This window comes from Littorina saxatilis, linkage group LG2 (genome assembly GCF_037325665.1).
Source record: "Littorina saxatilis isolate snail1 linkage group LG2, US_GU_Lsax_2.0, whole genome shotgun sequence".
Lineage (NCBI taxonomy): Eukaryota > Metazoa > Mollusca > Gastropoda > Littorinimorpha > Littorinidae > Littorina > Littorina saxatilis.
The window spans coordinates 91,675,074-91,697,649 of record NC_090246.1 but is presented as its reverse complement, the minus strand read 5'-3'; the positions used below and the strand labels follow the sequence as shown (position 1 = coordinate 91,697,649).

General features: G+C 46.8%; 1 protein-coding gene across 1 annotated transcript in view; it reads right to left on the bottom strand.

Moving 5' to 3' along the window:
* Nucleotides 1-22,576, bottom strand: part of LOC138960139 (cyclin-dependent kinase 1-B-like) — a 30,133-nt gene that overhangs the window by 2,470 nt on the left and 5,087 nt on the right. Inside the window, exons 2-7 of the mRNA XM_070331896.1 lie at nucleotides 16,298-16,350; nucleotides 9,062-9,218; nucleotides 8,044-8,167; nucleotides 7,241-7,411; nucleotides 6,359-6,522; nucleotides 5,694-5,835 (exon numbers count right to left, since the gene is read on the bottom strand). Coding sequence (XP_070187997.1) covers nucleotides 5,694-5,835; nucleotides 6,359-6,522; nucleotides 7,241-7,411; nucleotides 8,044-8,167; nucleotides 9,062-9,218; nucleotides 16,298-16,334 — 795 coding nt within the window. The 5' untranslated portion in view covers nucleotides 16,335-16,350. The remainder of the gene's footprint in view (nucleotides 1-5,693; nucleotides 5,836-6,358; nucleotides 6,523-7,240; nucleotides 7,412-8,043; nucleotides 8,168-9,061; nucleotides 9,219-16,297; nucleotides 16,351-22,576) is intronic.

Genomic DNA, 22,576 nt, shown 5'->3' with positions numbered 1-22,576 from the left:
ATGGTAAACAACTTGTTTTGACAGGACTAGAAAGTTCACCTGCATTCTCGTCCAAGCATAAATATTGTGTTTACAAAATATAATTCGGTACTTTCCCACAAAGTACAAATAAGTCAACTACATGCAACACACAAAACTGAACCAAAGCTCAGCAACGGTAGCGTTTCCTAACATTACCCCCAACACCAGAAGAAATTTACCTAATTTCTTTCAATCATTGAAACGCTACCTGTACACATATTATGTATACATAACAGATTGAAATCCAGGTATGTACATTAGTCTGTTGGAGAATGAACACCGTTTTACTCAAATACTCGGCTGAGAAAATCTGCTCCAACATTGTCTGAACCTTTGATCGATTCCACTCGCATATCAAAGTTCTGCAAGTACATCACCCACCTCATGATACGATTATTCACAAACTTCGCAGAGTTCAGGTAGGTGAGGGGTTTGTGATCAGTCTGAAGCACGAATTTCACCCCTTGGAGGTAGAGTTCAAATTTCTTGATTCCCCACACGATGGCTAAACACTCTTTCTCCATGGTCGAGTAGTTCTTCTCGGCTCCTGACAGCTTCTTGCTGGCATAGCTGACCGGAAACGGTTTACCTCCATGCTCTTGCATCAGCATGGCGCCGATCCCTTCGTCCGATGCGTCTGTACGCAAGATGAACTCTTTGGCAGTATCAGGAAGTCGTAGCACCGGGTCTCGTGACATCAGGTCGCGCACGGTCTGGTATGCCTTCTCCTGAGCTGGTCCCCAGAGTATTCGGTTGGGGCATCCTTTTCGGGTCATGTCCGACAAAGGCGCCGTTATGGCGGCGAAGTTTGGAATGAACTCTCTGTAGTACCCAGCCAATCCAAGGAAGGATCGCACCTGCTTCTTGGTTTCAGGACGTGGCGCATTGAGGATCTTGGTGACGTTTTCCAACAAAAGCCCCTTCTGCTGGTCTTCCGTCAGGTCAGGTCCTAACTTGACGTCACCCACTCCCTCTTTCTTGTGGAGGTCTCCCAACTCCAGTAGTTCCTCGCCGTCGAACTCGTCTAGTTCGGCTGGTTCTTCCACACTTGCTGCGACCTGTACTGCTTCTGGAGGTCTCTCCACATACAGTTTCAGGAGGTTAGCGTGGTAGATCTTGGACTTCTTGCCGACATTCACCTTGTAGTCGTTGATCCCTACCACGGCCTCAACCTCGTATGGGCCTTTCCACTGCATCAGTAGTTTGTTGTGATCAGTGGGAAGCAGTATCAGCACTTTGTTACCTGGTGTAAACTTCCTGTTTACGGCTTTGCGGTCGTAGTAGTGCTTTCCGCTATCCTGAGACTTTCTCAAGTTTTCTCTCGCAATCTCGAGAGTCTCCTCCAGTTTCTCTCGCAACTCGAACACGTACTGGTTACTGTTCTTCACTTCAGGTGTGTCCACATCTTTCGTCCACAATTCCTTTAGTATCTGCATCGGACCTCTCACGGTCCGCCCGTACATCAGCTCGAACGGGGAGAATCCAGTGGACTCTTGTGGCACCTCCCTGTATGCAAACAGCAAGGCATTGATGTAGCGATGCCACTGCCTTGGCTGCTCACTGCATAGTTTCTTCAGCGTGGACTTCAACGTCGCATTGAATTTTTCGACCAGCCCATTGCACATCGGGTGATAGGGTGTCGTAGTCAAGTGACGAATGCTCAGCAGCCTGTTGACCTCTTCCATGCATTCAGAGACAAACTGTGTCCCCAGGTCTGTGAGGATCTCTTCAGGAACCCCAATTCTGCTGAAAATGTCCACAAGTGCCTCGGCAACAGTCTCGGTGTCAATTTTCTTCAGAGGCACGGCTTCTGGGTACCTGGTTGCATAGTCTACCAGGGTCAGTACCCAACGATGACCCGCTTCACTTGGCGGTTTTATCTCGCCGATGAGGTCAATGGCCACCCTCTTGAAAGGTCGGTCGATCAAAGGCATCTTCTGCAACGGCACTTTCGGGACCCTTCCTCGAGGTATGGTTTTCTGGCAAATATCGCACGATCGGCAGAATCGAGTCACATCTGCATGCAGTCCTGGCCAGTAAAACGCAGCCTGGATTCTGTCCGATGTCTTCTTGACCCCCAGATGACCTCCCATAATAGAGTCGTGGGCCACCTCCATCACCTGGCGCCTAAGTGGTTGAGGCACCAGAACTTGACGTAATGGCTTCCCACCGTTGACTCTCGCGTGCTGGAACACTCTGTACAGGATCTTGGCCTTTACTTCAAATTGCACAGTGCCTTCGCCCTTAGTCATCTCCTTGACAGGACGACTCCTGTACTTTGTTAAGGTCGAATCAGCTTCCTGTAGCTGAATCAGCTGATCCCTGTCCACGACAGCAGTTGCAGAGCTGTTGGTGACCCTGAGTGGCGTAGTTGTTTTGTCCTTCTTCGCCTGGGCTCTGGTCGTCACAGCGCTTACAACCTGCGGCTGGTCGCGGCGATGCACAGTTGCTCTGTCATCTCGTAACAGTTCGCTGATATCTTCATTCGCGAATGGCAGTGGGTCTTCCTCCTCAGCAGCAGGCTGAGCTGAGCCCATTCTCCATTCGAAATCAGGGTCATCAGGACGTCTCGCACCCCCAATGTTCCCAATTAGTAGATCGTACAAGGGCTTCTTCAGGCAGACGGCCTCAACTTCTCCGGTGAAGTATGGAGTATCGATCTGGATTTTTACCACTGGTGCCTTCACGCATTTGCTGTCAGCCATGAGCGTCCACTTGAAGTCACCAGTGAACTTCTCTGTTGGCACCAGATCCTCTTTGACAATGACTCCATTGCAGCCCGAATCTCTGAGAACAGTCACTTCCTGCTTCTCAACAAATCCCTTCGACACGGGCATGTTCGACACTGACACAGCTGCGCTGGCGACGACAGAGATTGACCTGCCATTGGCGAGTAGAAGCTGGCCATCAGATATACATTCTTCTACGTCCGATGGTGTATCCACTTGCTCGGCAGCCCTTGGGAGTATGACGCTGCTCGCACATACTTGTTGGTTCGAGCCACTCGTTTGCCTCTTGTTGTCGTAATATCTCCGTCGATGTTCTTGCGCTTTGTCATTGACATGTCCGTTATTTTTCTTTTGGGGACAGTTGGCGACTCGGTGACCCTTGGCATTGCAATGGAAACACGTTATGTTCTGCCCTTCATTGGATGATGGTGCGGACTCAGTTTGTCCCTTGGCAGGTTGGTTTCCCTGGTTCCCGCTCTTCTGGAAAGGTTTCGATGACTTTGACGTCCCCAGGGTCCTTCCATGAGCAATGAGATAACGCTCAGCAGCATCAGTAATGTCCTTCAAACCCCGCAGTTTTTGCTCTTCCAAGCGGGTTGCCAGGTCCTTCGGGCAGGCATTAAGGAACTGCTCCTTCACGATCAAGTCCCGCAGACTCTCGTATGACTGCTCTTCACCTGATAACTCCACCCACTTCTGCAGGTATGACGACAGGCGCTCCACAAACTGGCTCGGTGTCTCTCCAGACAATGGCTGGCATTCGCGGAAGCGTTGACGGTAGCCCCTTTCAGTGAAGTTGTAGCAACGCAACAGAGCTTCCTTCAGTACATCATAGTCTCTGGCGTCATCGTTTGAGAGTCTAGTGTAGACCTCAAGTGCTGCCCCAGTCAAATGTGCGCTGAGTTGAATCGCCCAGTCGTCGCGCTGCCATCTAGCACTCTCAGCGAACCTCTCGAATCTTGCAAGGTAGCAGTCGATCTGGTCCTTCCCGTCAGCGAATGCTGGAAGTTTCGGTGCCCTGTGTAGCATTTGCTGCTGGTTATCTCTTTGGCGTGGTGCCGCGTGCTCATTTTGAACACGCACCATTTCTGTCTGAAGCTCTAAGCGCTTCGTCTCCATTTCTATCTGGAGCTCTAAGCGTTTCAGCTCCATTTGCCTTTCTTCACGCTGTGCTTCTCTTTCTCCACGCTCACGCTGCGCTTGTCGTTCTTCACGCTCACGCTGCGCTTGTCTTTCTTCACGATGCGCTTGTCTTTCTTTTTCTTCTCGCTCACGCTGCGCTTGTCTTTTTTTTTCTTCTCGCTCACGCTGCGCTTGTCTTTCTTCACGCTGCGCCAGCAGTCGTGTCTGGGACTCGACGAACTCCGTCAACTGCTTGCCTTTTAGTCCCAGTTCAATTCCTTTTGCCCAGAACTCAGCCATTCTGGTCTTTTCCGGTGCGTTCGTCTGTATTCTTTCACAGCCCCGAACGTAGACGAATGTAGTCTTCTAAAGAACACAGTCTCTACTGCACCTCCGATGCTTCTCTCGTCGCTGTTCACCTTCGTAGACGCAGGCTGCCACCCTCCTCGTCTAACGTGACGGCGCACTCTGCTCACGATACGTACACGACGTACCTCAGTCGTATTTCGTAGTATTAATGCACTAGCTCCGCGACGAAGTCCGTCTCGTCCAAACGGCAGCTAACCTCTGTAATCCCGATACACTCCGGCGTCGCTCACCGTACCGAGCTGCGGCGATTACCAAACTCTTCACCAGTCACACCGAATCCACGGTTCCGTAGTCTCAATACTGATCCCTCAGGATACACCCGATTGATGGCTACCTCCTGTGACTGTCTTGACTCTGGTCCTTGTTACTGGAAAACCCTTGGCGTTAAACGTAGATCCTTGGCTTGGCCCCCAATTGTTACACGACACTTGAGATTGCCACAAGTTCTCAAATGTCGTATAGTTGTGTTCTTTTATTCTACGTCGCCCGTCTTCGCAGCAGCAGAAAACAACTCGTCAAATTGAGTTCGAGGATTTATTTAGCATTACATACATACAACTGCACATCTAGCAGAACTCAAATAGAAGCTTTTTTTAACATTCAAATCGCGCTGGCATATATAGTAAATACTCAATCTCGAGAATATTCCAGACCGAACACGATACAACTACATTATACGAGCCGTGCATGGACTAAACTAGCGACATTCTCTCTGACGTACATCAAAAGCACCGACACACTTAATCCGAACGAACGCCACGAACTTACGACTAAAACAGCATGGTAAACAACTTGTTTTGACAGGACTAGAAAGTTCACCTGCATTCTCGTCCAAGCATAAATATTGTGTTTACAAAATATAATTCGGTACTTTCCCACAAAGTACAAATAAGTCAACTACATGCAACACACAAAACTGAACCAAAGCTCAGCAACGGTAGCGTTTCCTAACATATTTCATACAAGATAGGCAATGGCTTGCACATGACAATTGTGATGTTTACTGCCTCAATGAATGAAACTTGCTTAACTTTTTGTTTCAAACTGAGCACCAGGAGGAGTAAAGGCAAAGGAGGAATTCCTCCAAAATGAGGAAGAATCTTATCTCTTGTTTGTTTGTTTATTTGCTTAACGCCCAGCCGACCACGAAGGGCCATATCAGGGCGGTGCTGCTTTGACATATAACGTGCGCCACACACAAGACAGAAGTCGCAGCACAGGCTTCATGTCTCACCCAGTCACATTATTCTGACACCGGACCAACCAGTCCTAGCACTAACCCCATAATGCCAGACGCCAGGCGGAGCAGCCACTAGATTGCTATTTTTTAAGTCTTAGGTATGACCCGGCTGGGGTTCGAACCCACAACCTCCCAATCACGGGGCGGACGCCTTACCACTAGGCCAACCGTGCCGGTCAATCTCATCTCTGATCGATTCATGTGCCCCCTACCTGCAGAAGGTCCATGCCCAGGTTGTCGAGGTTCTTGAGGGAGGTGTGCAGCTGGGAGCCCTTCCAGCACGGGAAGTTGGGTTTGTAGTCGGGCATCTGACAAACACCTGGCCATGTCTCTTCTGTTGGGGTTCCCAGAGTCCTGAAACACAAGGTTCAGCTCTTTACTTGAAATGCAATCTATAATGCGGAGACAAACCAACACCCAAATTCATTCAACAGGTATGCCAGGACCCGGGGCTGGTTTCATAGCCCAACAAGTCGGTGAACTCAATTTGAATGAGTGAATAGCAATAATCTGACAAAATCAGGTTTCATGAAAAAGCAATTCGGACAACCACTATTGGGTGAAGAACCTGGTGTATGTTCTATAACTCAAAAGTTTCTGCCATTTACTAACAAATTGAAATTCCAATAACAAAACAAGTATAAAGCACACATGACAAACTGAATGACCAGTACCCAAATGCAGAATAAATAAGCTACAGTTACACTAAACCAGGAATACAGTGTGCTCTGCCTACCTGTAAACTACGCTGAACAAAACACAAGGGGTCATTATGGAACCGAAAAACAGCACTCCAGTTAAAAATGTGGATACAGGAAGACTAGCAATCATGTCTCACTGAAACAAGCCTAATTTCCAAAGTCCTTAGCTTACATACCTGAATATCCTAAAGAGCTGGTCGATCTCGGAGTCACCGTGGAAGAGCGGTCGCCTGTTGACCATCTCAGCAAACATGCAGCCGATGCTCCACACATCCACCGGTGTAGAGTAACGTGTGGACCCCAGCAAGATCTCCGGGGCTCTGTACCACAGTGTAACCACCTGGACACAGCCACACATGTTAAAATCAAGTCTTATTAAAAGTATCATGATTGGCTACAGATGGCTGTATAAAGTAAAACTTTGCGTTGTGCCACAACAACATTTTGTTTCTGCCAAAGCTAAACCTGGGGATGCTTGAAGAGGGAATGTTCAGCGTGAATATTGATACAACTTTGATATCAAACTTTAGTATCTTTGCCTATTTACATACAGGTATTAGGCACAGCATATAAAGGCCTCTTGACCAATTCATTGTTAACATGTCAAAATAAATGTCAGCAGTTGGCTGAACCATTACAAGTTCACAAGTGTTGAACCAGCCCGAAGCTAAAATGACATTGTTTGTACACACTAATGAACACCTAACCCTGCATACAAATGAACCAAAAGCAGAAGAAAACAAATTACAATAAGAATAATTCGACACAAAAGTAGAACAATATGTGACCCTCCACCACGAAATGAGTCGCATGTCACCTCGCGCGGTTCTGCGCTAGGCTTAATATAAGTCCGGGGAGTGTCTGGTAACAGTGTGAGGGTCACCTTAGTCACAGGCTTATAACTCAAACAGTTTTCGCTCCTTTCTAAAACGGGTTTCACCACTGGATAGAGCAGACAAAACTCATTACGATAATGTAAAAATATGAAAATTATGCAAAGGTGACATGCGACTCATCCCGTGGTGGAGGGTCACATATCGAATTTTCACATCACTTACTTCATGTGTGTAAACTCTGACTGGAATGCCAAAGGCACGGGCGAGACCAAAATCAGCAACCTTGATAACGCCCTTGTTGTCGATGAGTAAGTTTTGAGGCTTGAGATCCCTGTGCAAAACTCGCCTTTGGTGGCAGAAGAGAATTGCAGCTGTTATCTGATAAAGGTAGCTCTGAAAATAAAAGGTCATAAAAATAAACCAATGAAGAAGAATTAAATCTAACTGTGAACATCTTTATCAATACATTGCATTTAATTTACAAATCCCCCACCTGACCTAAGTTTGTAACATGGCCACCAAAGAACCTGTGACCAACAGAGCAGAACAAGTGCCAAGATACATAGCACGCAAAAGTAATTTTGAGAAATCAATCCTTCACCACACTTTCATGAGTACAGAGATTTAACATGACCACTGATCTAGATGCAAATAAACCTGGGACACTTTGCCTTGGAAATCCCAGCAGACATTGCTTTTTTTCTGTCTTTAATCACTTCTTCAGTGTGTCCTAACTTTAGTTTGGGCCTTGTTTCCACAAAAGAATACAACGTGAACATGTCCCACTTTAAAGTTTAACACATGGGCAGTTTGAACCAGAAACGGAAGAACCTGGCTTGGAAGAGGACAATCCAAATGCTGCGGAAAACAAGGTTAAAAACAAATATCCTTGTTTTCCATTTCCCAAGGGACTCTACCGGGTTTTTTTTGTGCCTTACCATCCAAAACAAATGTGTGTTCTTTTTATGGGGGGGTGGGGATGGGATCAGTAAATTTAATCTGAATGCAGCAACAGAATGTAATACCTTAATGAGCATTCGGTCCATCTGCTGGCCTGCGGGAATGCTGTCGAGATATTTCTTGAGATCCATGCTGAGGAACTCAAACACAAGGTACAGTTTGTTCTCCTGCATCAGAACGTCTTCCAAACTGAAACAAAAACGGTTTCATGTTCACAATTGAAAACTCAACCGATACAAGTACTCCTGCACAACATTCGCAAGACTAAACAAAATAAGACAATTTTCAGGTGTTTTTGTTTAATCTTAAGGCCAAAAAAAAAAAATTGTCTGTTTAGGGTAACATGACCAAAAAAAGTAGGGTCGGTAGGTAGGTAGTTTTTTTGTTTTTTTTTTGTGTAAATGCTATGTTGGCTGAACATTCACTTCTTATATTTGATGAATACATGTTTCAAAACTAACGTTTAAATAAAACAGAGAGAAAGGGAGAGAAAGAAACGCCAAATGTCTCTTTTTAGCATTTTTACCTCTTTTTTTTTTTTTTTTTTTTTAAATCAAAAAAAAGTTTTTGGGTCGGCGCCAAATCGATAGGGTCGGTCGGGTTACCCTAAACAGACAATTTTTTTTTTTTGGCCTAATCATCCACCAAACCACTTTCCTGCCCATAAGACTGAAGCCCTCACTCAGTAACAGTGCGACTGTCATCATACATCTTGCTTTAACATCTAATTTGTAAAAGCAGACAACGTACAACAAAGTCACTCTTCTCTCTTGCCATGAAGGTAAATTATTCAACAGACGGTTTATAGAGTAAACCATTGTCTTCCCCACATACTTCAGTCATTACTTTGGTGACAACATGAAGGTAAATGATTTAACAGACGGTTTATAGAGTAAACCATTGTCTTCCCCACATACTTTAGTCATTACTTTGCCTGGTGACAACATGAAGGTAAATGATTCAACAGACGGTTTATAGAGTAAACCATTGTCTTCCCCACATACTTTAGGGAAAAAAGCTCAAACAAATCCACAATAAGTTGCAACTCTCTAGCTGACCGCAATCTCTCTGGTCAGAACTTACCAGACAATGTTGGGATGCTGCAGTTCCTTGAGCATGGAGATTTCCCTGACTGCAGTGGAAGGGACGCCCTCCTCGTCGTTCTCCAGTCGAATCTTCTTCAGGGCCACCATGCGGTTCGTCTTCTTGTGACGACCCTTGTACACCACACCATAGGTGCCTAGAACAGCCACATTTGAAATTACTGACGGGCGCAATGGCTTAGTGGTAAGACGCCGGCCTCCAAAGCGGAAGGTCAGGGTTCGAATCCCGGCCGCGCCTGGTGGGTTAGGTGGAGATTTTTCCCCGATCTCCCAGGTCAACTTATGTGCAGACCTGCTAGTGCCTTATCCCCCTTCGTGTGTACACGCAAGCACAAGACCAAGTGCGCACGGAAAAGATCATGTAATCCATGTCAGAGTTCGGTGGGTTATAGAAACACGAAAATACCCAGCATGCTTCCTCCGAAAGCGGCGTATGGCTGCCTAAATGGCGGGGTAAAAACGGTCATACACATAAAAAATCCACTCGTGCTAAAACATGAGTGAACGTGGGAGTTTCAGCCCATGAACGAAGAAGAAGAAATTACCACATCACATGAGAAGAGTATGTAGAATCTTATCTCTCTGTGATATTAATAGTTTTACACTTAATACTATACTGAGCAAAGAGTTTGTACTTGAGCAGATAGCTTGAAGTTGAAGATGTAATAGATCATGTACCTGCAGTTATTTAAAAGGACTTTTTGCAGGGATGGGCTTTAATCGAAAATTTCAAAACTAAATTTTCATTTAATTAATATACTTACTCAACTCACATAAATGGCATTAACTTCAGTTCATTGCTAAGATATTGAAGTAGTACTCGACCCTGGTAAGGGGGGAAGTAACTCCCTAAGAAAAACAATCCGTAGTCAAGGACGGGAGTCACCTCCCCTACCGGTAACCCGCACATGCGCGGTCCTGCTACCGGCCGTCATTCCCCCACGGAAACACACACCTGTAACACATATAATGTTAGCGGGGATGGATGGGAGGGTATAAACGATGTGAGTTGAGTAAGTATATTAATTAAATGAAAATTTAGTTTTGAAATTTTCGATTCAATCACATATTCTTACCTCAACTCACATAAATGGCAGATTGCACATAAAGGCGGTGGGATACTCACATTAAACTCTTGGAAGTATCTGGCCTGCGGCAACCATGGCTGGGAGGCAGTTGGTACCGTCCGGGTGAGTGCTGGCAATGTCCCGGAGGTAGTAGCTGAGGAAGACATCTTGAGACGTCCAGTATGCAGCTTTGAGGACGTCTGACATCCTACCAGACTTGAGGACAGCTAAGGAAGTTGCCCACGCTCGAGCCTCGTGAGTCCGAGGTGATCGAAGAGGAAGGACTGACTGCCCCCCCCCCTTGTGTCTGCCACCACTGATAGGCATGCCTTATAAGTGTGGAAGACCATCTGGTAAGCGTGGTTTTTGCAATGTCTTTATTTCGGGCTGTATTAATCGAAATAAACAACAACTTCTGAGCTGATGCTCGAATCGGAGCGGTACGCAACAAGTAAGCCTTAAGCGCACGTACCGGACAGTTAGAAAGATCCGGATCGCCGGGGGCTAAAATGTCCCGAAGAGGCCGAATGGAAATGATCGGTGAAAGTTGGTCAGGTTTTTGATTTTTGGCGAGAAAATCGGGACGGAAACGCAGTGAAACCGAGCCGTCTCTTTCAAAAGTGATATCACGGTCTAAACCCGAGAGGCCGTGGATCTCGCTGCCCCTTCGCGCGGAAGCGAGCAGTATGAGCATGAGAGTTTTGCGCGTAAGGTCAGAAAGACTAGCGTCTTGTAAAGGTTCGAAAGCACTAGAACGGAGAAATTCGAGTACTAGCAGAACGTCCCAAGCCGGAACAGAAGTTCTCTCCGTTGCAGAACTGAGGGCCGCGCCCTTTAGCACACTCGCGATGACTCCCCCGAGGGAGATGGAGCGACCAAGCTGCTTAAGAGTAACCGAGATGGCTGAGCGGCGAACGCGCAAAGTGGACGCGGCGCGTCCCTGAGCGGAGAGCCATGCCAAGTGGTTTGCGACCTGCATTGATCGCGGGGCAACCGGGACAACATTGTTGGCCGCACACCATCGAGTCCAAGCCAGCCAGTGCGACGAATAAACAGAGGAGGTGGAACGCCTGTGAGCCTTCTGGACTAAGTCCAAAGTAAGATCTGAGGCGCCTGAGCGCTTCAGTGATCGCCGAACAGTCGCCAGGCGTGAAGATCCAGGAACTCGGGGCGATCGTGAAGAATGCCCGTCCTGGGCTGTAGAAGCTCCCCTCGCCGAAGGCTGAGCGGAATTGGCGGGCCGCTGGCGAGCCGCAGGAGGTCCGGGAACCAATGCTGACTGGGCCAGCGCGGTGCCACGAGAAGAAGACGAGGCCGCTCTAAGTCGGCTTTTCGCAGGACCCTTCCGATGAGTGGAGTGGGAGGGAAGGCGTAAGCCACTAGCCCTGTCCAGCTTATCGTCATCGCGTCGATCTTCCACGCTTCCGGGTCCGGAAACGGGGAAACAAAGATCGGAAGGCGACGCGAAAACCTCGTGGCGAAGAGGTCGACCATCGGTCGCTCTACCTGCGCCCAAAGGCGGAGGAGCGCCTGATGTGTGATGGTCCACTCTGTGTGGAGGATCTGAGAGGACCGGCTGAGGGCGTCGGCCAGGACGTTCAGGCAGCCGGGCAGGTAGCGAGCCGAGACCAGAATCTGATGGCGAGCGCACCAAGAAAGGATCTCGCATGCTCGGCTGGACAACAGTTGAGATCGGGAACCGCCCTGTTTGTTGAGGTAGGCAGCGACTGTCGTGTTGTCGGTATGAATCAACACATGGGTGCCCTGGAGGGCGGAGAGAAAATGCTGAAGCCCCAAAAAGACCGCCTCGAGCTCGAGGCGATTGATGTGCCAAAGCCGCTGCTCTTGTGACCACCGACCGGACGTCGTGTGTGTGTCTACGTGAGCCCCCCAACCCTTCTGAGACGCGTCCGAAAAGAGATGCGTGGAGGGAGGAGGAAGCGCTATGGGCACTCCCTGCAGAAGCCAAGGGGTGTTCATCCACTGAAGCGTGGTCTGCTGAAACCAGACCCCGAGAGGAACTAAAACGTCCCAGCCTTGTGAAGTCGGATTCCAGACTGAACTGAGAGCCGCCTGAAACGGGCGCTTGTGGGATCTGCCCAGCGGAATAAGGGACGACATGGACTCCATCTGGCCCTGTACAGACGCAAGCGTCCGGGCTGGGGCTGACTGAAGCCCTAAAAGGGAAGACAGGAGAGCTTGCAGTTTGTCCACCCGGCGTTGAGTGGGACGGACTGTCCACTCCCGTGAATCGAAAACCATGCCAAGGTAAGTAAAGGTCTGCGACGGAGTCAACTCGGACTTGGTGTGGTTGACTTGGAAGCCGAGATCCTGAGCCTGGGCAAGGACAAACTGGGTATGCTGAAAGCAGAGCGCTTCCCGCTGATGAAGGATCAGCCAGTCGTCCAAGTATGCCCTGAGCCGAACCCCGTGCTGCCGAACAAGGGCACAAAGCTGGCGCACCACCATGGTGAACACCCAGGGAGCAAGTGACAGCCCGAAGGGTAGGGCCCGAAACTGGAAGATTCGGTCCCCCCACAGAAAACGCAACCACTTCCGGTCCGCCTCGTGCATGAGGATGTGGAAGTAGGCGTCCGTCAGGTCGACGGACGTCACCCAGTCGCCCGGGCGAAGCGCCTCCCTGACGGTCGCCGGCGTTTCCATGGTGAACCGAATTTTGCGCAAAAAGCGGTTCAGTGGAGAGAGGTCCAAGACTGGCCGCCACCCCCCGGAAGCCTTGGGGACAACGAAGATTCTTCCGTAAAAACCCAAGGAGGAGTGGTCGAGAACCTCCTCTATAGCCTGCTTCTGCAGCAAGAGAAGGATTTCTGCCTGAATTGCCTCCCGAGCGTCGGGGCTGGCCGGAAACCGGAAGTTGGCCGGCGCTCTGGACAAAGGGGCCTTGCCTTCCTGCCAAGGAAGGCGGAACCCCGATCGAATCACCCCCATGATCCATAGGCTGCTTGTCCGAGACAGCCAAGCTGGAAGGGCCCGGGGGAGGCCGCCTGCTACCAAAAGGGTAGAGGCTGGGGGGGTGACTGGATCGGGGGGGTCTCATTGGGGGTTGGGCTTGCGCCCAGACCCCCGCTTCCCAAAGGAAGGTTTACGCTGGTAAGGGCGGGAACGTGAACCACCCCTACCTGCCTGAGACGACTTCTGCCCCGAGGACTTGCCCGCAGCTGGTGCAGAACTCCGTGGTTTGTTACCGTGCTGCTTAAGAGCGAGTTCCGTCAGTTGTACCACATGATGGTCACGAGCCTCCTCCGTTTGCTGCCAGAGGGCATCCAAAGAGCGTGATCCCAGCAACGCACCCTCTGAGAAGGGAGAGACTCTCAAAGAGTTTATGGTGGCCTTATCCGTCAGGCGTGAGCCGTTAAGAAAAGCCTCGCGCCTCCAAAACACAACCTGAGAGTAGAGCCGAGCAGCAAGAGTCATCTGACTGTCAGTGACCTTCGCGAGGGCCGCCAAGAGCATGGCAGCATCAGCCTCAATGGCATCGTCACGGAACCTAAAAGGTTCGATGGACGAAGCGATGGCTCTCGTGAGAGACCGGATGAGCGTTTCCGCTAAGGAGGTCAGTTCGAGGGAAGAACGCCCGCTCTCCTCCAGCCCGAGTAGACTCTGTTCCGTACACACGGCAGTCCTATCTCGGCTATAACCGTCCTGCCGTAAGCGAGCCAGTTCCGGAGTCACCGGAAGTGGAGCTGTGGGCAGCGAAAACGAGGAGAGAAGGGAATGTGGCCTGCTAGGCAGCCGCGATCTTCTCGAATTAGCTGGGAGGCCGCCGCCTGCCTGAGCCGAGGCTAACCAAGGCTGAGCAGACGGGGGGGCTTCTCCATGAGCAGCCAAGAGAGGGTAGGGTGTGTTAGCGTCCGCCAACACCTGAGCCATCACAAAAGGGACGGAAGGAGATTCAATGAACCGGAACTTCGCCTACGTGTCCCCCGCGCCCGCAAAATCTGCCAAAGCAGAAGGAGGGGGTGCGACCACAGTAGAATCGGCGGAGACACCCTCAGGGAAGTACCGTGAGGTTATCTCCGCAGCCAACTCCAGAGTAGGGCCCAGTTTATTGGGAATCCGTAAGGGGGTAACAGATTCAGAGCAATCCTCATCCCCTTCCTGTTCCTCTCCAAAACCTTCCTGATCTCCATCAGAAGGAGGGTCCGGTAAACCGGAAACCCACCCGTCCACGGAAGCGGAAGTGGCTAGAGTCGGTTGAACAATAGACGGAAGCGCCGCAAACTGTCCACCAACAGCACCGCCGACAACCGGAACCGCCGCGGCGGAACCGGAAGTCGGGGCCGGAAGTCGATGCGTAACCAGGGACGGGATAGCAGGGACACTGCCACCGGAACCACTAGCCCGCTGTCCTCCACCGGAAGTGCCTGCCACAGCACAACCGGAAGTCGAGGACGACAATCCGCGGGCAGGCCCGACCGGAAGCCCCGAGGGGCAACCAGAGGAGCCTACCCCCTGCGAACTCCAACCAGGAACGGCGGCAGCCGAACCAAGAGCTACAGGTCGATGACCGCCGACAGAATCTTGTAGGCCAGAGCTGGGCAAACAAGACGCTGCTGCCTGCCCCCCAGAGGCCGGGACAGCCGAAACTGATCCCAGGGGGGCAGGCTGGCGCGCTACGCCGCTCCCTAGCGCACCCGCCACGTGATGGACGGTGTACTGCCGGGGAGGAGCCGTCTGCGAACCCGGCGACGCAAGAGCGTAACCCGGGCCCGCAGGCAAGTGTGAGCCCCCAAAAAGATGGGGACTCCCACAAACGCCGCCCAACGCCGAAGCGCTGGAACCGGGCGGCGCTAAGGCCGCGAACCCCCCTGAAAAGGCAGGGGAATCCGCAACCAAACCAGAAAAATCCGGCCCGAGATCAGCCGACGTGATCGTCGCGGACGGCCGCAGCCTAGAAAGAGAAGCCACCCCCCCCACGCCAGGCGGGAGGGGAGCGACAGGCCTTTCCGCCGAATGTAAGGCAACTAGGTCATGTTTCAGAGTTGCAAACATAGCCAGAATTTCTTCCCGCGACACGGACTCGCTAGACCGTGGCGTCTGCGAGCGCGAGAGAGGAGAAGAAGAACGTTCCCGCGTAGGGAAAACCGGTGACGGTGACGTAGAGTCGAGCGAAACCCGTTCTGTCTTCTTAGTCACCGGGTCAGTAACCAGAATTAAAGAAGTAGGCTGTGAAGAAGACACAGAGGCACGCGTCTTTGATTTAGACTTGTCTTTATCCTTCTCTTTTCCCGGTGAAGAGAGTAGGGAAACAAGTTTGCCCTTGCTTTTTGAGTTTTTGTCCGCCATTTGCAATATCGAACACGCGCACGTGGAGATGAATTACAACAGCGAAAATACTCAAACGAACGAAAAAACTCGAACGAACGCAGCGAAGAGATAGTGAAACGATCTTACCTAAAGATAGCAACGCAAAGACCAGGGTCAAATGGCCTTCCACAAAGGCCAAGGCAAAAAATATGCCGGAGTACAACAACACGTCTGTGCAGTAGTGTTGAAGTGGGTGGAATGGCGGCCGGTAGCAGGACCGCGCATGTGCGGGTTACCGGTAGGGGAGGTGACTCCCGTCCTTGACTACGGATTGTTTTTCTTAGGGAGTTACTTCCCCCCTTACCAGGGTCGAGTACTACTTCAATATCTTAGCAATGAACTGAAGTTAATGCCATTTATGTGAGTTGAGGTAAGAATATGTGATTGAATATGGCACAAATGCACATGTTAGTGTTACGATGTATGCAAATATTGTCAAATGAACATTAAGCAGGCCATAAAGTGGAGTACAAAGAAAAAGTGTAGATGTCAGCTTATGTTACTGTCAGTGTTACTCTTTGTACAGCTCAGTCACCTCATGATGAAGTGTACAGAGAAGAAATGTTTCAGACGCGTATACTATAGTAAGATTATGCATTGGCCTGTGGTGCAGATTGAAGAGAGTGAGAAGACAAGAACTGAGAGAAACAGTATGATCAGAGCCCAATGCAAGAGAATATAAGGTGGCTGAATACACCTAAACACGCAGACACCTGGGTAGCGCGACTCCGTTGCTGCTAGCTTTCTACTGGGAGGAAGCGACCCGAATTTCCCAGCGATGGGACAATAAAGTAATGAGAAATATCAGATGCAGTGCATACCTTCTCCAATCTTCTCGATCTTGACATAATCATCCATGATTGCAAACTGTACTCTGAAACAGAAAATTAAGAGATAATGAAAGACTTTGAGTCGTAGTTGAAAGACCTTTGTTTGAAGACTTTGGCTGGATAACCGACAGTTAATGAGTTATGGATCAAACATTCGCAAAAAAGCGGCACTCTTGACAACCCCCAAAATAATTTATTTTTATTTTATAGAACCAACGAGTTGTAAATGAAGATAGTTACGTTTTAATCAAATGCCAATAACTGTGTTTGTTTTTTTTGTTTTATATAGAGAAAGGTTATGAAGATCAATTTTAGAAAAAAAAGGGTATCTTGACAACAGCATGGATCTATTATGGCGGACTGACCCTAAGGAGAGATATGATTGCTGGATCGGATCTGGTGTCAGCTTACGAAACAGTTGATGTAAAGCAGCGCTTTGTTATTTAGTAACTGAACAAAATCATTTCTTTGTTGGAATGTTAGTGGTTAATGAACTGAAATGCTGCTTCTAGCCTCGGGACTGATTCCACACTGCTTGGTTTGCAGTCAGTGGGTCACATTCTATCAGTGACTCGTTAGTTTTTGTTGTGGCCAGAAACGGGATGACCTATCTTTGTGAGAACCTATTTGTATTTTAGGCCACACTTTTTTTTTTTTTTTTTTTTTGACCTCAGTTGCATGCAGGATGGTTCAACCCATATTTTGTGCCCAATTTTTGTAATTTTTTTTTTTTTTTTTTTTTTTTTTCTTTAAGGCGGGGAGCATCCTTCTTCCTTGGTCTCTTTCTGTATAACATAATCAACTTTATATTATACAAAACATAAATTTCTGTCTAATGTTTAACTCTAATTCCAATAAAATACGTAAGTCTAACTTCTTCCCATACTTAAATTTTCCTATGGTCATTTTTGTTATCAAAATACAATAATTTATAAAGTAAATTTGATCGTTTTTTAAATTTTCATTCCAAAAACCAAATAATATATCTGTTTCATTCAAAGTTATATTATAATAAATTTGCTTAAAAATAAAGTCTTTACATAGTTTCCAAACGTTCCACACCTCTTGACAATGAAAAAAGAAGTGCTCAAGTGTATCCAGTTCATTACAAACTTCACAATTATTAGTTTGACATAAACCCATCTTGTTTAGTAAAATATTCGTTGGGTAAATTCTGTGTAAAATTTTCCAATGAAGCAGACGCAGTCGTTCTTCTTTTGTACAATTAACAGCTAACAGCCAGTGTCTTGATTCCAGAACAATATTATGCTTTCTTTGCCAAAAAGAACAGGCGCTCGGAGTTTGTACCTCGAAATTAACCAAAACAGTTCTTATTTCCCTTGGTGTAATATTACCAATACGAGTCAAACCCTGCAACAGAACATATCGGTATGGCAATGCGTTAATCAGTTTTGTTTTAAGTGCTGTACATAACGCATTATACTCAAATTGTCTGGCTGGTTTATAAGCAACCTTTTGACATAATTCTTCAAATGAAATCATGTCACCGATTTCATTCATGACATCCTTTACATGATAAATATGACATTTAATAAAATCTTTGAAAAAGAGGCATTTATGTTTATATTGTATATTCATGTTGTTCCATATACATTGATTCATCAATGGAACAGGTGTGGCATCATACTTTTCATACAAAATGTGTTTGTTGTCTAGCCAGGTTAACAATACTTGTCTCCAAAAGACCGATCTGCAGTTAACAACGCCAACCAGCTTCTTGGAGGATGCATTAGAGTCAAAACAGGACAAACCATTACCCAAACTTGAAAAAACATATCTAGGAGTGACAGACCAGTAATTGTCTGTAGAGTTCTGCAGACCAATAGCCCACGACATCATAAATGAGTTGTGCATATCCACAACATTTATCATATTTAATCCACCATCATCTTTTAATTTACACATAATTGTTCGTTTTACTTTTTCAAACGCCCGTGTATTTGAATATTTTTTCTTCCAAATAAACCTGAACAAAATGGAATTAATTTGATGTAAAACATGATAAGGAACTGCTAGAGACTGGAAGATATAAACGAACTGAGATATAAGAAAGGTTTTAACAATGCAAATTTTACCTTGTATACTTAAGTTTCTTTTGGACCAATTAAAAATTATTTGTTGCATACGTTGAATTTTCTTAGACCAGTTGTCTTCAATTGATGACGCAGGTATATTGTTTGAAAAAACAATTCCAACGATTTTTACTTTCCGTTTCCATTTAAGACCAAAATATTGGTCATTACAGTATTTGTTTGACCCAATCCACATGGCTTCAGTTTTATTTACATTCACTTTTTGGCCACACTTGATATTGGCTGCCCCAGCACAATCGCCGCAGCTGGCTTATCATTAATTGCCGTAGATGCCTGACATATAATGACAAGGCGTCATTCCTTTCGATGCAAAGCTACCTCCACTTCTCACATCATATATATATATATATATACTAGAATGAATACCCGCTTCGCCGGGAAGAAGTACTTAGAGCCGTACGCCAGCTTCGCCGGGTCCGAACAATGGACCCGCCAAGCTTAGGTCCCTCCCAGATTCGTGGAATGGGAACTGCACGAAAATGATTCAGTGGCCATAATGCCATTCCTGACCATACCGAGTCCCATCCTTGTCGACGAATGTAACCGTGTTAATCACCTTTGGAGGCGAACTCCACTCAAACAGGATTGAGCAATTTAGAGGTTATCTCTAAGCCCTTTTGAACTGTTATGGCTTCTCAAAGGAAGGCCAGTACATACAAATACACAAAAGCCGCCAGACCACATCACAAACAGAACTGAACAATCCCCAGGTGTTGCCCACATAGAGAGACACACACACACACAAACACAGAGAAGCCGTATATATAGAGAGATAGATGACAGTGTATTTTTCGCGTGGCTATAAATTGATTCGACCTTTGCACTTTTACAGTGAGGATAATTTACGGGTCCAATTTACGTTCTGGACACTGCGGTGACCTTCTAAAAATAGTAACAGAATGCCGGGAATATCCGAAGATGCCCCACTCATACTATAGTGCACCATACGAAGGAAGGGAGGTAAACGCTGAAAACCTGGAGAAGATAAGGAAGAGTTACTTATAATGGTGAAATGAACACAAAAACCAAAATCGGTTCAGCGCTGCGCGCTGAGAGCACGTGTTGAAATATCTCATCGATGATATTGTGTCCGGGGTGTAGCTGAATACGGTGTCCAAATTTGAAAAAGATCCACCGAGAACTTTGGTGTTGTGATGTGGTGTAGCGGCTTTGGTGTGTCGGTATGGGGGCCCGGGTAGCTGAGGTGGAACCAAAATCGGTTCAGCGCTGCGCGCTGAGAGCACATGTTGAAATATCGACCAGGTTGTGTCCTGTCCCGGGTCTACCTGAATATGCCCACCAAATTTGAAGCAGATCCATCGAGAACTTTGGCCGTGCATCGCGCACAACCACACACACACACACAGACAGACAGACACTAGTCGTATATATATATATAGATTCTTTTTCTTTTGACTTTTCCAATACAATAGATGTGTTCAGCAGAACTGGTGTGGCTGAGTAGCGCCAGAAACAATGTGGCAAGGAGTTTGTGATTCTTTGCGCATTAATCGCTGAAAACATGCTTTGACATGGGTCACATTGGTTCGCCAGACCTGGGAACCCCTATTTTGCACATGTGGGAGAATTCTCAAGCAAACTTGGTGTATTTATAAAACAAGAGTGTACACCACACAGCATTCGAACATCCATAATGGAAACATGTCTCACCCGCGTTCGTCTGTTACTAAAGTTTACCAATACATTTAAAACAAAAGCTTCTTTCACTTGCAATGTTTACGGACAAAAACTGGGATCATCATCATGTGTCAAAATACTGGGTCCGTTTCGGCATGCGCCTGTGAAGAAAAGTAATCTAGGAATTGTTCTGGTCATATTTTATTCCACTGACCGTACTGCTCGTATTCTACTATTTCTAGTCTAGACAGTCATGCGTACAAATTAAGACGAAATTATATGGTTCCCAGGTCTGCTCGAGGTAAGGTATAGGTGGTACACTGGTAGGGAAAATGAGAAGGCCCTGCAAGGCCCCCTTCGTTTTATTCTATGTTCTATTTGGGTCTGTTATAATGGATGTTAATTTTGAACTTGCGTGACAGTCACTACACAACATAAGATTACTGGCTGCAGCAAGTGCAAGTGGAAGAGTGCTCAGTTTTTGAAAAGACAATGAAATTGAAAAGTCAGCGTTTCGCATGAAAATGTTCCATCAGTCTTGGACCGACAAGAAATTCGCAGAAGACTTTCAAATCTTAATGGCATGTCGACCATGTAATCGCTGTTCATTTAAACCATCCTCATCAATGTCCGCAGCCCAACGTGTCTAGGCACGACGATATATGGAACAATGACGCTGTTTCTGACAGAGAAAAGTAACTATTCCTAGGTAGCGGCAGTCAAAACTTGGTTTTGAAGTGAGAGTGAATGTTTTGTGATGTCTTGAAAGAAAAATAAAGTACAAGCAAAACACAAAAAAAAGTAAGTGGATACCTTTATTAGTTCCTGAGATTTTGATATTTTAGTACATACGCTGTCGCGACTCTGCTTAAAACTGTAAAATAGGGCAACTTCAGCAGCATGTGGGTACCACATAGTTATCCTCAGCCCTTTCAACTTTTCAGGATCTGTTATCAGCAACCAAGAATAGAAAAAACACATAGTTCTAGCCCTCTAATCTCATATGGCTTCTGTCAGCAAGCATGCAAACTTCACGAAAAACACAATTAAAACCATCGCAAAATTGCACGGGAGGGCAACTTTGGGTCATCACAATTCACACAATATGTATAGCAGCTGTCTGAAACTTTCACATATTCCAAACAAATGTGTGTAGAACATGGCTATTTTTTTTCAGACAGCTTAGTTCAATGCTTTTGGAGTATAAGAGCCTCAAAAATGTCAAAAACCTCAATTTGTCAAGCGGAAAAACAGGAAAATTACAGTTTTTCGCACTTCAAGGCCAATAATTAAGAAACTATTTAAGATACAACGAAAAATTTTGGTGTGTAGATAGATTACAGTGTAATCTTTACAGACATCAGTAAAATTCAGTGTAATGTTGAAAATAATCCCCCAAGAGTGGACAACCCCCCCCCCCCCCCCCCAGAGGGGGGTAGCACATTTCAGATTGAAATATTTCAGAAACTACTGAAAATACAGCCATGATTTTTGGTGTGTAGATTGATTACAATGTTATCTTCACAAATATGTGTTCAATCAAGTACACTACATTGGGGTGTGCACGTTAAAGATCCCACGATTGACAAAAGGGTCTTTCCTGGCAAAATTGTATAGGCATAGATAAAAATGTCACTGTTATCCCTGCGCCTTGAATATGTGCGCGATATAAATTGCATAAAAAAAAAAAAATTAAATTAAAAAAATATATATATAAATCCCTGCGCTTAGAACTGTACTCACGGAATATGCGCGATATAAGCCTCATATTGATTGATTGATTGAAGTAAGATCTAGAGAATACTACATGGCTTGCTGTGTCGTACCAGATTTACACGAGTTGTTTTTTGACTCACATGCGAAGCAAAAGTGAGTCTATGTACTCACCCGAGTCGTCCGTCCGTCCGTCCCGGCGTCCGCCCGTCCGTCCGGAAAACTTTAACGTTGGATATTTCTTGGACACTATTAAGTCTATCAACACCTGATGTGGCCTGATGGTGTATGGTTACAAGATCTCAAAAAACATGACCTCACTTCAAGTTCAAGGTCACAGGGGCCGTAATTGTTGTCTTAAAAACGGCCATTTTTCACATTTTCTTCTGAAGTTATCGAGAATGGCAACCTTAGCTATGTATGCTATACAGGGCAATGTAAGCCCTATCTTTGGACACCAGTTTGGTTGACCTTGCTTCAAGGTCAAGGTCGCAAGGGTCCTTTAAAGTTGGATTGTATACATATTTTGAAGTGACCTTGACCCTGAACTATGGAAGATAACTGTTTCAAACTTAAAAATTATGTGGGGCACATGTTATGCTTTCATCATGAGACACATTTGGTCACATATGATCAAGGTCAAGGTCACTTTGACCCTTATGAAATGTGACCAAAATAAGGTAGTGAACCACTAAAAGTGACCATATCTCATGGTAAAAAGAGCCAATAAGCACCATTGTACTTCCTATGTCTTGAATTAACAGCTTTGTGTTGCATGACCTTAGATGACCTTGACCTTGGGTCA